Raw genomic sequence first — 14,549 nt, 5'->3', positions numbered from 1 at the left:
CACAAGTGTGGCAAAACATTGCAGTGAGCATTGTTTTCACCTAATGAGAACAGGGCCACAACACAGTGATGGATGAACACACAGACAGCATCAGACACAAAACGCAAGACAGTGACAGTATCTGGTCTACTAACACCCGTTTAATATGGAGCTTTAAGTGTGCACAAAGGTGCAGCATATAAATTAACATTTTATGCACATAGAGCAGATCCATATGGCTCTAACTGCAAACCAGTGATTGATAAAGCTGCACACTCTATAGGATTAGGGCTGAGCTCGCTATTGAATCGGGCCTGATGTTTCAGATCACACAATGGTGCCACTCTAAGCATGAAAGCAGCTGATGCAAGAGGAAAAGACCGAAGGCGAGTACCTCTAAAGAGCCGCGTGTCATCCTGGTAATGCTCATTGGTGAGACCTAAACATAAACATTTTAACATTCAGGTCACAGGCAGAACACATTACAGACACAGAAACATGCTCAACACCGTCAGAAGCGTGGCTGCGTCCCCTCTCAGTCATCTTTTTATTTCACATACGATTAATCACATACCATGTTTCTCTGATTGGACATTCATCTGCAATGATTTTATTTGGCAGTGGTGCTGGCGGCAATTTTCTTTTGATTAAAGGATAGAAGCGGCTCAGTCAGCAGGGCTCAGAGCCTTCACACATTACCCACTGATGTTTAATTCTGTCTGGACCAGCTAGGACGTGTTTGCGTTTTATCTTTCTCACATGAAGCCTACAGTAGAAACACACAGCATTGCTACTAACTAGATCACACTGTGTACCACTGGCAAAGACAGACTGCTAAACAGAGTTAGCACACATGAGAATATGTTCAGACAGAATTTTCATGGATTTATTAATACATGGATAAAAATCAGTGAGGATGATAAATTTGTTCAATATATCGGCTCCCGGTACACACCGCATACTGTATTCCCATATCTGTAGTACACAGTAAGGGAAGAGCTAGTGAGAAATGCTATGATCTAGTGCTTTAATCCAGAGAGGTTTGAGACGATACAAGAAAAAAAGGGTTCTTGTTGACAGTATTGCATTGAATATTGCATTTCCCTCCTCTTCCCTTATTTTAACTTTGAAATATTCATCTATTCATCACTTGTGAGCATCCTCTGCTTGATTCTGCCCTGACAGCACCGGACATTGAAACACAAGACAGTGACGGTGGAAAAACAATGGTGAAAACAAACAACACAGACAAAACAGACTGTGACAGTCTATGTATATGTATATGTATACATGTACCCTGCTTCCAAAGAAATTAACAATCTCCAATAATGGTAATTTAGTTTTAATGAAAAGACAGAACATCAACCAAATTCCAGAAAAAAGACATTATATAAAAGTCACAGATTGAAAGAAGTATTTGATGCCCAAGCAAAACATGACTTGGTACTCTGTAGAGAAAGCCTCATTGGTAAGCACCAGAGAGATGTGGGATGGATATTGGCCCACTCCTCTTTATAGAAACTTTAAATCCTTTATGTCTGTGAAGGTTCTCAGTCATCCAGGTCATCGTAGCCAAAGGAGCTTGCAAAGAAAAGGATCTGGACTTCTTTAAGTTGCTTGAAGACGTTTCACCTCTCATCCGAGAAGCTTCTTCAGTTCAAACTCTGGCTGATTGGGACCCACACCCAGTTTCACACCTTGGCTCAGGCGATTAGAGGATCATCAGGGGGTCCTTTTGTCCCTCTGTGGGGGGTTACTCCCACTAGGTTTAAATCTGGGACTCCCCACCATTTGACCTTAGAACTGAAGAAGCTTCTCGGATGAGAGGTGAAACGTCTTCAAGCAACTCAAAGAAGTCTAGACGCTTTTCTTTGCAAGCTCCTTTGACTTTAAATCCTTTACATTTCTTGGCTGCTGCTTGGCAACTCTAAACTTCAGCTCCCTCCACAGTTTGTTTATAGGTCTGGAGATTGGCTACGCCTCTCCGTGACCTTAATGTGCTTCTTCTTTATATCCGTTGTTGCCTTGGTGGCATGTTTTGGGTCATTCTCATGCTGGAAGACCCATCCATGACCCACCTTCAGTGTTCTGACTGAGCAGGGAAAAAGCCCAAAAGTATAATATTTCCACTTCAGTGGAGGATGGTGATCCTTTGGTTATACTCAGTATTTCTCTTCCTCCAAACATGGCGGGTTGAGTTGATACCAAAGAGCTTGATTTAGGTTTCATTTGACCACAGCACTTTCATGCATGCCTTCTCTGAATTATTTCGTTGCTCACTAGCAAACTTAAGATGGGCCTGTAGATGTGCCTTGTTAAACAGTGGGAACTCTTGTTGTGTGCCATCAATGATGTTCTTGGTGACTTTGGTCCCAACTGCACCTCCCGTGTACTTTTGACCTGATCTATCACCTTTCTCATGATCATCCTCACCCAATGAGGGAAGATCTTGTACAGACTGAGGTTGACACAAGGTTTTGTATTTCTTCCATTTCTGAATCACGCCAGCAGCTGTCACCTTGTCACCAAGATTCTTGCTGATGGTCTTGTCGTCCATTGTGGCCTTGTGCAGGTCTGTAGGCTGCTCCCTGGCATCCTTTAACAGCTGTTTGGTCTTACCTAATTTCTTGGTCTTCCCAAGAAATTGATTCTGTGCTTTATGCACATAATCGTTTGATATCACAAGTATCTGTAATTGATTGATTGTAATCTGTGTGCCATGTGGGCACACAGCCAGTCTGTGGGAGCCAGAATTCTAGCGTGTTGGTCTGGAATCAAATACTTATTTCGCTCATTGTCACTCAATATTTTAACGTCTTTCTCCATTAAAATGAAACTATCATAAAATTAGAGACTGGACATTTCTTTGTAAGTGAGCAAATTTACAAATTCAGTAGAGGATCAAATAATTATTTCCCCCAATATAGAATTTATAGTAGAAACAAACAAACACCTATACAACTGTTTACAGTATGGCACAAACATTTCAAACGTGTGCAAGCATGCATACATACAAACACACACAGTCTTACTTCCTGATGGGATGAGGTCTCGATCTGGGATGAAGAGTTTGTAGCCATAATGTTTCTCCAGAACATCAGGGAGGATCTCCAAGGCAAAGCGCTCCTCTTCCCGGGTCTCCTGACTCCACTGGTCAGGGTCCACTTTGGTGTAAGACAAATATGCATCATAGTCTTTATTTTCTGAGGAACAGGAAGAAAGAGTGGAGAGTCAGTCATGAAATATGCAGACTAAACGCCATGGCATTTTCACTGAACACTGCACGCTCATTCTCTGATGAGCATTTTATTCCAAACAACTGACTTTACACATTTCTTGCAATTGCGTTGGCTAACTTCTACAATAGTTACAACTTTTAAAGCTACTTCTAAAACCAGAATTACACACTCCTTATTATAGTTTCAAAATAATAAAATAACGTTGGTTTTTCTTACACTTATTGGCTCTATCCATAAACATTCACATTCAGTGTCATGTGATGCCATGGTTATGACAGTGCCATTTAACCCTTATGCACGGCACCTCAAATAGTTACCAGTTATTTTCATCCAAACAGAATATGCATCAGAAATTTCTGCAAATTTATAGACAAAAGGCACAAAAGTAAAATGCCGAAAGTCGGAAGTTATATCTTTTGTGTAATTCTTATACAGTGTTTAACACAATTATTAGACCACCTGCCATAAAAACAGGAAAACACAAATATTTTAGAAATTTGTCAAAAACTTTGCGAAAGCTAGAAACTTTTCTGTTCCAGAAACTGAGCCATTAACTAATCAAATAATAATAATGTGATTTATTATTTTTTACATTTTTTTTTGTAAAACAGCGAATGTGAAGATTCATAGGTAACATTAATTATAAAACTGAAAAATAGAATTTTAATTAAAATGCTTGTTCATGCTGGAGGATTTAACATTATAGAAACATAACTTTTTTGATGATTACCAATACTGGTAACTTAGGGCAGCTGTGTGAAAAAAACTTGCACTTAATGGTATTTTAATAAATTTGTTAAGCACTGAAGTATGTTAAAGAACTGTAAACATGGGTAATACAGTCTATAGTCTAATATGAAACTATAGTGTAACTTTCTACAGGACACACGATTGTGCTTTGCTGTGTCAGTTTACATTTTCTATTCGGTACTTTGTTTTCTATAAAAAACTGTTAAATTTAATAATTTGCCGACATGGATTTCCTTCCAGTGAGTCACAAGATCGCTCATGAAGTGAGCTATGATCAAGGAGAAGGCCTTTCTTGCAAATGCTGTTCCCAATAAGTGTCTCCGGTACGCAGTCAAATTCTTCCACACCAAACTCAGAAAACCATTTCTTTTATTGTCTATTGTATGTATTTTTTGCTTATCATTCTTGTTTGGAAAAGAGAAGACCACTTTTCTAGTGGTGTCAAATTGATTTGGCCATGTAGTGTATACAAGAAATAAATTGTGGTAGATACAAAAATACCCAAAACAATGCAGAAGCAATACTCTCTTCCCACCTCAAAATGATTTCCCAGAAGACAGTGGGAAGAACTGAGAAGGTAGAAAATAGATAACAGGGAAAAGAACAGTGCTGGTGCCATATTCGCTAAGTCCTAGTCATTATGCTCTGTGGAAACTGGAATGTGGTTCAGTCAGAAAGTGAGGAAGGACTGCTTCAGAAACTCTTTTGAGGAGCATGCGCAGCTTTGAAACTTACTGGAAGGGCCATGGCTGTGCCCGATAGGATCCAAACATCAAACAAAGCTTTCAAATTAGCAACCAACCTCGCAAATTAACCACCTAGCAAAGTTGGAAAAATCAAAAACAGCTTGTATCAGCGGTCCCTGACGGCATGACTTAATCATGTGGAAGTTTGAGTCTACAGTCTTGGGCGTAATGGATAATTTATGCTACTGTAGAAACAATCCGGTGACTTCTGTCTTTCCAGAATTCTTGAAAAGAGAGCAAAAATGCAAAACACAGAGGAATCATACTGGGACACAAACAGACAAATCCTTAAGTGAAGTACAAGTTAACTATGTTCTGTAGAGAAAGCAGAAAGTTGCTTTTCAATTTGAGGATTATTACGCTCCTATTTGTTGCTCAGAGACGGTGCTTCGAGCCTGCCTTGTTGCTGTGAATCACTATCTGGCAGCAGAGGGTGGGCTTCATTCCATGACATACTGAGATTGATCTCTTTTTAAATGGGCAACAAATTGAAAAACTGTCTCCTCCTTTCCCGGTAAAGTCACTGCACCATGCACCTCTTTACCAACAGCAGCGGAAATGCCGTCACTGAGATAGCACTGGGGTAAACATCTGTAACTACTAGTGAGTAGTTACTTTTAAACAAAATAGTACATTCATTGGATCTATGAATACAAGCCCGCAAAGGCACATATGGAGTCATCACGGCTTGCTTGATATTGAGTTTTTGGATAAAAAAAGTCCTGGTGAAAAAAGTGTGAATAAGATAATGGTTAAAAGGCCAAAAGACATTTTTTTAGACGCATTCTTCTGTCTTTACCTCCGTCTACATCTTCACTGCCAAAGTGCCTCCTGTAGAAAAGCATCAGCTCAATCTTGTAGCATTTGTAGAGTGAGATGAGAAAGATGAGTAGCAGCAGGATTGCTCCCAGCCCTCCTGCCAGCTCCACAGTGTACATGAGCTCTGCTGAAGACAACACATACAGACAAGAAAATAAGCAAAACTGCTGAGACAGTCATGGTTAAAACGCCAGTTACAGTTTTGTGTGGCCACTTACAGTCACTGCAAATAGATAAACATCCCCGCACCTCTAAGGTTTTACTTATTGGGACAAAATAAAAAAATTATCTAGTCCCTACAAGGTCTAAAAAAAACCACATGAAATATTACACTGAGTCATTTTTTTATTCAATAGAAACTAAGACAAACCCCAGAAAGAGTGTGTAAGTACACCACATAATTCAATAGTTTGTTGAAATACCTTTAGCTGCAATAACTTGAAGTACTCATTTTCTGTATGACTTCATCAATTTCTTACATCACTGTAGAGGAATTTGGGCCCTTTCTTCTTTCCAACATTGCTCTAGTTTATTGAGGTCTGCAGGCATTTGTTGATGTTCAGATCTCCAATGGTTTCTCAACAACATATTCAGCCAGTTTGAGGTTTGGACATTGACTGAGCCATTCCAACACTTTGATTATTTTCTTTTTCAGCCATCCTGTTGTAGATTTGCTTCTGTGCTTGGGGCCATTGTTCTGATGTAAAACCCAGTTTGGGTCAAGCATTAGCTATCGGACACATTGCTTTACATTCGACTCTAGAATACTTTGGTACAGTGGCTTGCAAAAGTATTCGGCCCCCTTGAACTTTTCCACATTTTGTCACATTACAGCCACAAGCATGAATCAATTTTATTGGAATTCCATGTGAAAGACGAACACAAAGTGGTGTACACGTGAGAAGTGGAATAAAAATCATACATGATTCCAAACATTTTTTACAAATAAATAACTGCAAAGTGGGGTGTGCGAAATTATTCAGCCCCCTGAGTCAATACTTTGTAGAACCACCTTTTGCTGCAATTACAGCTGCCAGTCTTTTAGGGTATGTCTCTACCAGCTTTGCACATCTAGAGACTGAAATCCTTGCCCAATCTTCTTTGCAAAACAGCTCCAGCTCAGTCAGATTAGATCGACAGCGTTTGTGAACAGCAGTTTTCAGATCTTGCCACAGATTCTCGATTGGATTAGATTGGAAGATGAACCTCCGCCCCAGTCTCAAGTCTTTTGCAGACTCCAAGAGGTTTTCTTCCAAGATTGCCCTGTATTTGGCTCCATCCATCTTCCCATCAACTCTGACCAGCTTCCCTGTCCCTGCTGAAGAGAAGCACCCCCAGAGCATGATGCTGCCACCACCATATTTGACAGTGGGGATGGTGTGTTCAGAGTGATGTGCAGTGTTAGTTTTCTGCCACATATAGTGTTTTGCATGTGTTCCTAAAAGTTCCATTCTGGTCTCATCTGACCAGAGCACCTTCTTCCACATGTTTGCTGTGTCCCCCAAATGGCTCATGGCAAACTGCAAACGGGACTTCTTATGGTTCTCTTTTAACAATGGCTTTCTTCTTGCCACTCTTCCATAAAGGCCAACTTTGTGCAGTGCATGACTAATAGTTGTCCTATGGACAGATTCCCCCACTTGAGCTGTAGATCTCTGCAGCTCGTCCAGAGTCACCATGGGCCTCTTGGCTGCATTTCTGATCAGCGCTCTCCTTGTTCGGCCTGTGAGTTTAGGTGGACGGCCTTGTCTTGGTTGGTTTACAGTTGTGCCATACTCCTTCCATTTCTGAATGATCGCTTGAACAGTGCTCCGTGGGATGTTCAAGGCTTGGGAAATCTTTTTGTAGCCTAAGCCTGCTTTAAATTTCTCAATAACTTTATCCCTGACCTGTCTGGTGTGTTCTTTGGACTTCATGGTGTTGTTGCTCCCAACATTCGCTTAGACAACCTCTGAGGCCGTCACAGAGCAGCTGTATTTGTACTGACATTAGATTACACACAGGTGCACTCTATTTAGTCATTAGCACTCATCAGGCAATGTCTATGGGCAACTGACTGCACTCAGACCAAAGGGGGCTGAGTAATTACGCACACCCCACTTTGCAGTTATTTATTTGTAAAAATGTTTGGAATCATGTATGATTTTCGTTCCACTTCTCACGTGTACACCACTTTGTGTTGGTCTTTCACGTGGAATTCCAATGAAATTGATTCATGTTTGTTGCTGTAATGTGACAAAATGTGGGAAAGTTCAAGGGGGCCGAATACTTTTGCAAGCCACTGTATACAGAGGAGTTCATAGGCAAGTCAAAGACTGCACGGTGTCCAGGTCCTGTGCCTGCAAAAGAAACTCAAATCATCACTCCTCCACCACCGTGGCTGAAAGTTGGTATGAAGTATTTGCTAATATGCTCTGTTTTTAATTAAGCTACATTGCATTATGGCCAAACATCACTACTCCAAAGGACATTGCTCTAGAAGTCTAGTGGTTCATTCCAATGTAAATTTGCAAATCTCAACCATGCTACCAGATTATTATTATCCTGGTATTTTTTTTTAACCTAGCCATAGATATTCAGTCTATCACTAATTGTATTGTATTGAACTTGGCCTGTAGAGCCCAAACTGTCACTTTTGGGTGTTTATTTGCACATTACACATTCTGAACTTAAATTTGCTGGTATATTCACTCCTAAGAAGGAATGGGAATTGTCGTCCCAGTTTTCCAATAGTCTTTCTGTAGGATGATGAAAATCAAAGTATTTGTAAATAACTTACTAATTCTTCCCAATTGCTTCTCTAAGATCATTGCTGAAAATTTTCTCCTTGTCAGTGTGTTAAAACACACCTAAATGCTCCATACCTGCAAATAGTCAAAAACATATGCTTTTATAGAGGTGCTCAGACCTGCTGATTATCAGTTAATTAGCTGCATTTGATTAGCAGCACCTCTTACCCTCTTAATTGTTATGGAAGCAGTAGGGTGTACTCAGTTTTTCACACACCGATTCTGCAACTTGGCTAATTTATTTCTTAAATAAATAATGACACAGTGTACTATGTCATGTGTTGTTGCTAATCTGAGTATGTGTTGCGTTAAAGGCCAGATTTTTAAGGACTAGATAATTTTTATTATGTCCTGATTATTATGTCCTTTTAGAAAAAAAAGTGTTTGCTTTCTTTTTACCCACACTCTTATGACAGTATTCATCAGGCCGGCCTCAAACACTGGCCTCTTTGTTTCATTATTTCAGGTAAACTCACAGAATGAGGCACTTTTACACGTTTACATTTGCCTGAAATCTGGACGATCATCAGCATTTTCAGCGCTCGGCTCAGAGCGGAGCAGAATCAATCTTCAGAGACACGAGTCTCATAATGAGTTTGGGAAAAATGAGAGGGCACATAGCAGAGAGACACAGGGAAAAAAAGGAGATAATGAGAAACTGGGTTCATTTCTTTGGAGCAGTGCAGCAATGACACAGCTTTGCACTTTGGCTGTCATCCATAGCGGGACTGGGACAATTCTGGACATGGATAGAGGCTTTTTCAAAACAAGAGGCTTTAGTTTACTCATCACGCTGACACTCACCTCGCCATCATAACCCACTCTCTTCAGAGTTCTCTTACTTCTCCTTGCCCACTTTTCTTGCTGTCTCTCCATTCATTTCTCCTCTCCATTATCTCCTTCTCATCTCCCCAGAGACCTAGCTTGGGGAAGGATGAATTATGGTGTGTATTAAAGCCGCATTTACCTGGTAGGCTCAGCTAGAGCAGGTTCACTTTATTTCTCTGTCACACTATGGGCTGTAATGCTGCACAGTGGCCCTACGTTCTCTAGGCTGCATGCCAATTTACTCTATATATAACCCCAGACACAGCAAAGGTACATATTAAAGTAATAACAGAAATACTGTGAATTTATAAAATCTTATTTTTATTAAAAGTCACTTAACTATAGCTACACTTTCTGGATCTAATGATTATTATTCTAAAATAGGTTTAACCGAAGACATAGTAGGTTATGAGAAATTACAAAATGATGACTAATTAAATCTGTGTTGGTGAGAGTAAAAGAAAAAGACCAACACTCATGATCAGCAGCCAGTTAGCTTAGCTTAGCTAAACTGCTAAAAACAGGAAAAGCTGCTTTCTGAGAGTAACAAAATCTGCCCTCAAGCACATCTAAACATTCATTTACCAGTCATGTCTTGTTTTCTAATAAATACAAGAAACAAAATGTAAGAGTTATAAAAGAAGCTATGTGGGTGGATATGATTTGGCTAATTTTCAACAATTTTCAACTCACTGTTTCCAGTCTTTGTGCTAAGCTTTGTATTTACCTTAGAGGCATGGGAATTAAGTGTATATGGCAAATCTCAAAACAGCTCTTTAACTTGTAAAGACAGATCTTTGATGTTGGCTTGTGCATTATATTTGATGTTTTTTTCATTTCAGCAGCAGTCGACAGTGTGTTGCGGAAAACAGCTATGTTTTCTCGGGCTTCTAATTGGCTATTTACCAGCCTTTTCCAACTGTAACCAAATGTAATGCTTTTAACTCATTATCAGCAATAATCTTCACTCTTGAAGTTGTTTATGTTTCACTGACCCCCACTTCCTTTCTGCCTTCTCTGTTTTCATGTCTCTCTTTCTTTCGAGATGGAAGGAAAGGGAGCCTGCAGAGATATTAGACCTGCTGCAGGGCTTGTGAGTGATGCATTCTTGGAGCATAGAACATGAAATAAACATCAGATGTGGATGAGAAGCAAGAGAGAGAGAGAGAGAGAGAGAGAGAAGGAGGGGGGGGGGGGGGTGTTGCCTTGAAGTCTTTTTGTAGCATCCTTTTTTTTTTGCAACTGCTTTTACAAAGAGAGCTAAATGAAGTTGTCTGCAGTCTGTGAAAACTGCTAAAATGGCTGTCTACAAAAGATGATTGCAGAGACAGAGATTAAAGTGGGGAAACAGACATATAACAGCATAAAATGTAATTGTATGCTGGACTTATTGGCCTGTTGGGAGAAGCTGAGGACCAATTTGCTGTTTAAACAACCATCAAATTACCTCTCTTTTAGGATGACAACCAGTGCGTGAAAAGAGCTTCTGACAAGTCATACTAGAGCACCAAAATAGCTACACAGCCGATGGGAAACATGAAAAAAACCAAACATGCAAATCAATTAGAATATTTCTGTTTGATGAAATGATGTAGCCAGGCTTCAATTATTTCATATGTCACGAGGCTTTACTGTCAGGCAAACAGAAAAAATAATATCATGCTTTCTAATGTAAAGCAACTAAATATAAAGAAAAAAGAAAAAGGATGATTTCCCCCCAAATCTAACACACATTTTCCTTCAGCCCACAGGGATTTTAATCAATCAAGATTATTTTAATATCCAGTTTTGGGTTAAGTGTACAAATATCTGCATATTCTTGACTATAATAAAACTACAACCTGAAAAGGATAAGCGGAAGCGAATGGATGGATGGAAGAAATAAACCCATCTAACAGACCAGCATGCCACCATATGCCTTTTACTGTCCTCCCATCTCCCTACCATACAAATGACAAGCTGGACGAACACAGGTTAAGAACTTTGGGACAATGTTTGACACAAATTTGAAATTTGACAGACAAATAAATGCAGTGGTCGAGAGCAGTTTCTTCCAGCTCAGAACAATCTCCAGACTAAAAACATAACAAACCCCCCAAACAAGATCCAGAAAGGGCTTTGTTATGTCTAAAGTAGACTACTGGAATGCATAGTGGAGTTACTCATCTCTTGCCCACTTACAATTAGTCCAGTGTTAGCAGTCTTGCACTAAGCTCCCTGTGCATTGCATAATCTAGTACAAAGCTGCACTGTTCGTGTTTGAAGCTTTAAATGGTCTTGCACCTGCATATGTGGTAGATATATTGCGTCCATGTACTCAAGATCATAATGGCCTGATTCTCACTCCCGATTATCCCACAGTTGAACCTTAGTTCCAAAGTGACCCTCGACAAGCATCAACTGTAACTGTTTTTCAATCTAAACTTGAAAAATGCTAATTTCTAGAACTTTGCTGGATTGGTTGCCGATAGGAACCTGTTTCTATTCTATTTTATTTTCATGTAAAGCACTTTAGTTTTAAATGTGCTATAGAAATAAAATGCACTTACTTCTCTCTCATCACACAGCTATTTAACCTACAAATTGAATTTCAATCTGTTAGTTAAATGGCTGGTATGTTAGTATTTGGGTAATGTTAGAGAAGACTGTGCAAACACCCCAGCTCAGCAAGAGGAAACATTTCTATAACTGCAAGATTGGAAAAGAATTAATAAAACTTCTATAGGACTCATCGTTTTAAGTAGGAAGAGACAGCGAATACCAATATCTTAATATTCTGTTGCTGGACCTCATTTCTTTCTCTCTTAAAAGCACACACACACACACACACACACACACACACACACACACACACACACACACACACACACACACACACACACACACACACACACAGGAGATATCACTCATGTTTCAATCACAAATATGAGTGCACACCTGGAGTAGACAACTTTTCAAATGAAGTGTTAATAGACTTATTCACTGAAAGTGATTACTTGTTCATTGTGAAACTTGTTAGACGTTAATATTACATAATCCATTCAGGCTTGTTAAACTTTAATTATCACAATGCCTGAAACTCCTGACTTAAAATTGATTTAATTGAGGAATATGAAATTTAATAATTAAACCAGTTTTTCACTTCTTGTTGTAAATGTTGGAAGTGATGTTATGACGATTAGTCATCCATATAATACTCTGATGATGCAGTCTATAAACCTTTGAAATACACTTCCTGTTTTAATCCCATTTTCTCTTCATATACATCTGAACACGTCCATATTTCTGAACAAACTCTATTGCCTTTATTTATGTGGTTGGAAGGAAGATTGTTCTTCGTGGTTGGATCTGTCCAAATAAAAGTTGAACAAAATTCATTATTTAAATAACAATTGTGGCCCCAGAATTCGTAGTGGCGCAAATAATCTTGGCCACACCTTAGAGGACATCCCAATGAGACCAGCATGATAAAAAGACTGACTCACACCATATTCAACTCTTTTATAATATTCGGTTTCATTTAGCTCACCAAGTAGTTTTTTTGCAGTCAGGTGTAATTTTTATTTTGCTAATTGCATATGGAAAGCTGTTCCTTATTCTAAAATGAATGTTAAAGCCATAAAACGTACTATTTCAGAATCCAGTTGACATCAGCTCTAAAAGACTGAGGGCCAACATCAGCTGCTGAGGTCTGTTTGCATCACATGCTCAAGATTTCACGACTGCACCCTACTGAATCTACTCCATCATTAGGCTGTTGGATGACCTGAAAAGTCCCGCTTGTGAACTGAACGAACCCAGCCTATAACTACAATCAATAGGAAATCAAGCCTAAGTTCAACTGCCTCAGAGTTAATATTGTTGGTAGTCTCAATTAATCTGAATTAGTGTGAATTAAAATTAGTTTAATCATTCAGATATTCTATTAACTTTCATCTGGCTCATAATTTTCCAAGAGCTGGAGAATTAAATCCACATTCTCCCATTGATCATTACCCATTTGTTCATCAATTCTGATTCTGGTATTATCTTTATTTAATGCATTCTTGCTCCTGCTGTCTGCTTGTAGCTATAGCTGTTCATAAAGGATTTGAAGTGTGTTCCTTTCCTTGCAGCAACCCCCTAAATTGGCAAAGAACCCTGTCCGGAGACATAAAAGCAGATACTTTGAGCTACACATGCTTCTTTTCATTCTGAAGTAAATAAAAACCTAGTTTAACAATAACCTGATCATAGCAACATTTGTAGTCATCATTTTTGAAAAGCTATATTGCTTTGAAATGTGTTCTTTCTTTGGACCACAAGGCGAGTCCTATTTACTTCAATTACACTAAAGAGAAGGCAGACATCTTTACAGCCAATATGTGGAAAATGAGGAAACTCATACCATAATGATGTACATGGATGAACAACACTACATGCCAGAGGAAAAATCAGTATTTTTATTTTTTTATTTTGGGGGGTGGGGTTGAACTGTCCCTTTAAGTTTGGAGTAGGAAATGTAAATAAGCACTTACCCCGCCTGAAAAGCTGGATGGTAGCTTGGCGACGGCCGTTGCCATTTTCCACGTAACAGGAATAATTTCCCAGGTCTTCCTCCTCTAAAGAGTCAATAGTTAGTGAAATGGCCACTTCCTGTTCTCCAAGATGCTCCTTGATGACCCTGCAAGACAAACAATTTAAACGGTATTGAACAATTCTTCTCAGCATCAAACACAATAGGTGGATGGGGAGTGACTTGGAGTTGATGGAATTAAAAAAAGATCAAAAACTCTCATGTTCAGCATGTGATGGGGTCTTCAGGAGTCATGACCCGAAGCACATCAGTCAGCGTTAACCAGATACGGTGTTATTGCAAATCCCAAGGGTTAAGCTATACAAAATAGTTTTCCTGTGGTACAAATGTATCTTGATCGAGGCCCTTTTGCGTTACATTAAGTACTTCATGGTATGTTAATTTCTTTCTTTGCACTCAAACATATGAGAAATGAAAATCAATAAGGGATCTTCCTCAGCTTGTGCGGGAGGAAATCAAATAATAGCGATGAGGAGAAAATCTTTTTATAGCAGCTGCCATGGTAACGGCGAGAAGGAGAGAAAGTAATATTCCATAAAGTAAATGAGTGTCCCCCGCTGGGCTGGTTGAGCCTGATGGAGGAGCGAATAGGGAGATAATGCTCCCTCATACCTTGGACACACTACTTAGCCTACTTTTACAGCACCCTCAACACAAATGACTCTTTGGAGGAAACAAAGTGCAAATGAGAAAAAGATCCCTTCTGTTTGTATGTGAGTGTGTTTATCATTACTGTGCTGAGAAGGAGTGGGACGAGGACAAAGGAGAGAGAGTGTTTGCATGTGTGAGTTTGTGTTTAAATGTGTAGGGGGGGAGGGGGATA

At 39.4% G+C, this 14,549-nt stretch overlaps 1 protein-coding gene across 4 annotated transcripts in view; it reads right to left on the bottom strand.

The window, feature by feature from the left end:
- il1rapl1a (interleukin 1 receptor accessory protein-like 1a) overlaps positions 1–14,549 on the bottom strand; it is a 187,776-nt gene that overhangs the window by 6,992 nt on the left and 166,235 nt on the right. The window contains exons 8-11 of one of the 4 annotated variants that reach the window (XM_026145483.2): positions 13,668–13,813; positions 5,514–5,660; positions 3,012–3,182; positions 374–418 (exon numbers count right to left, since the gene is read on the bottom strand). In XM_026145483.2, the coding sequence (XP_026001268.1) occupies positions 374–418; positions 3,012–3,182; positions 5,514–5,660; positions 13,668–13,813 (509 nt within the window). The remainder of the gene's footprint in view (positions 1–373; positions 419–3,011; positions 3,183–5,513; positions 5,661–13,667; positions 13,814–14,549) is intronic. The other 3 variants (XM_026145485.2, XM_026145487.2, XM_026145486.2) reach the window with 3 other exon arrangements.

This window comes from Astatotilapia calliptera, chromosome 16, assembly GCF_964374335.1.
Source record: "Astatotilapia calliptera chromosome 16, fAstCal68.1, whole genome shotgun sequence".
In the NCBI taxonomy this organism is placed as follows: Eukaryota; Metazoa; Chordata; class Actinopteri; order Cichliformes; family Cichlidae; genus Astatotilapia; species Astatotilapia calliptera.
Note: the sequence above shows the minus strand (reverse complement) of the source record. Positions and strands in the feature narration are given on the sequence as shown.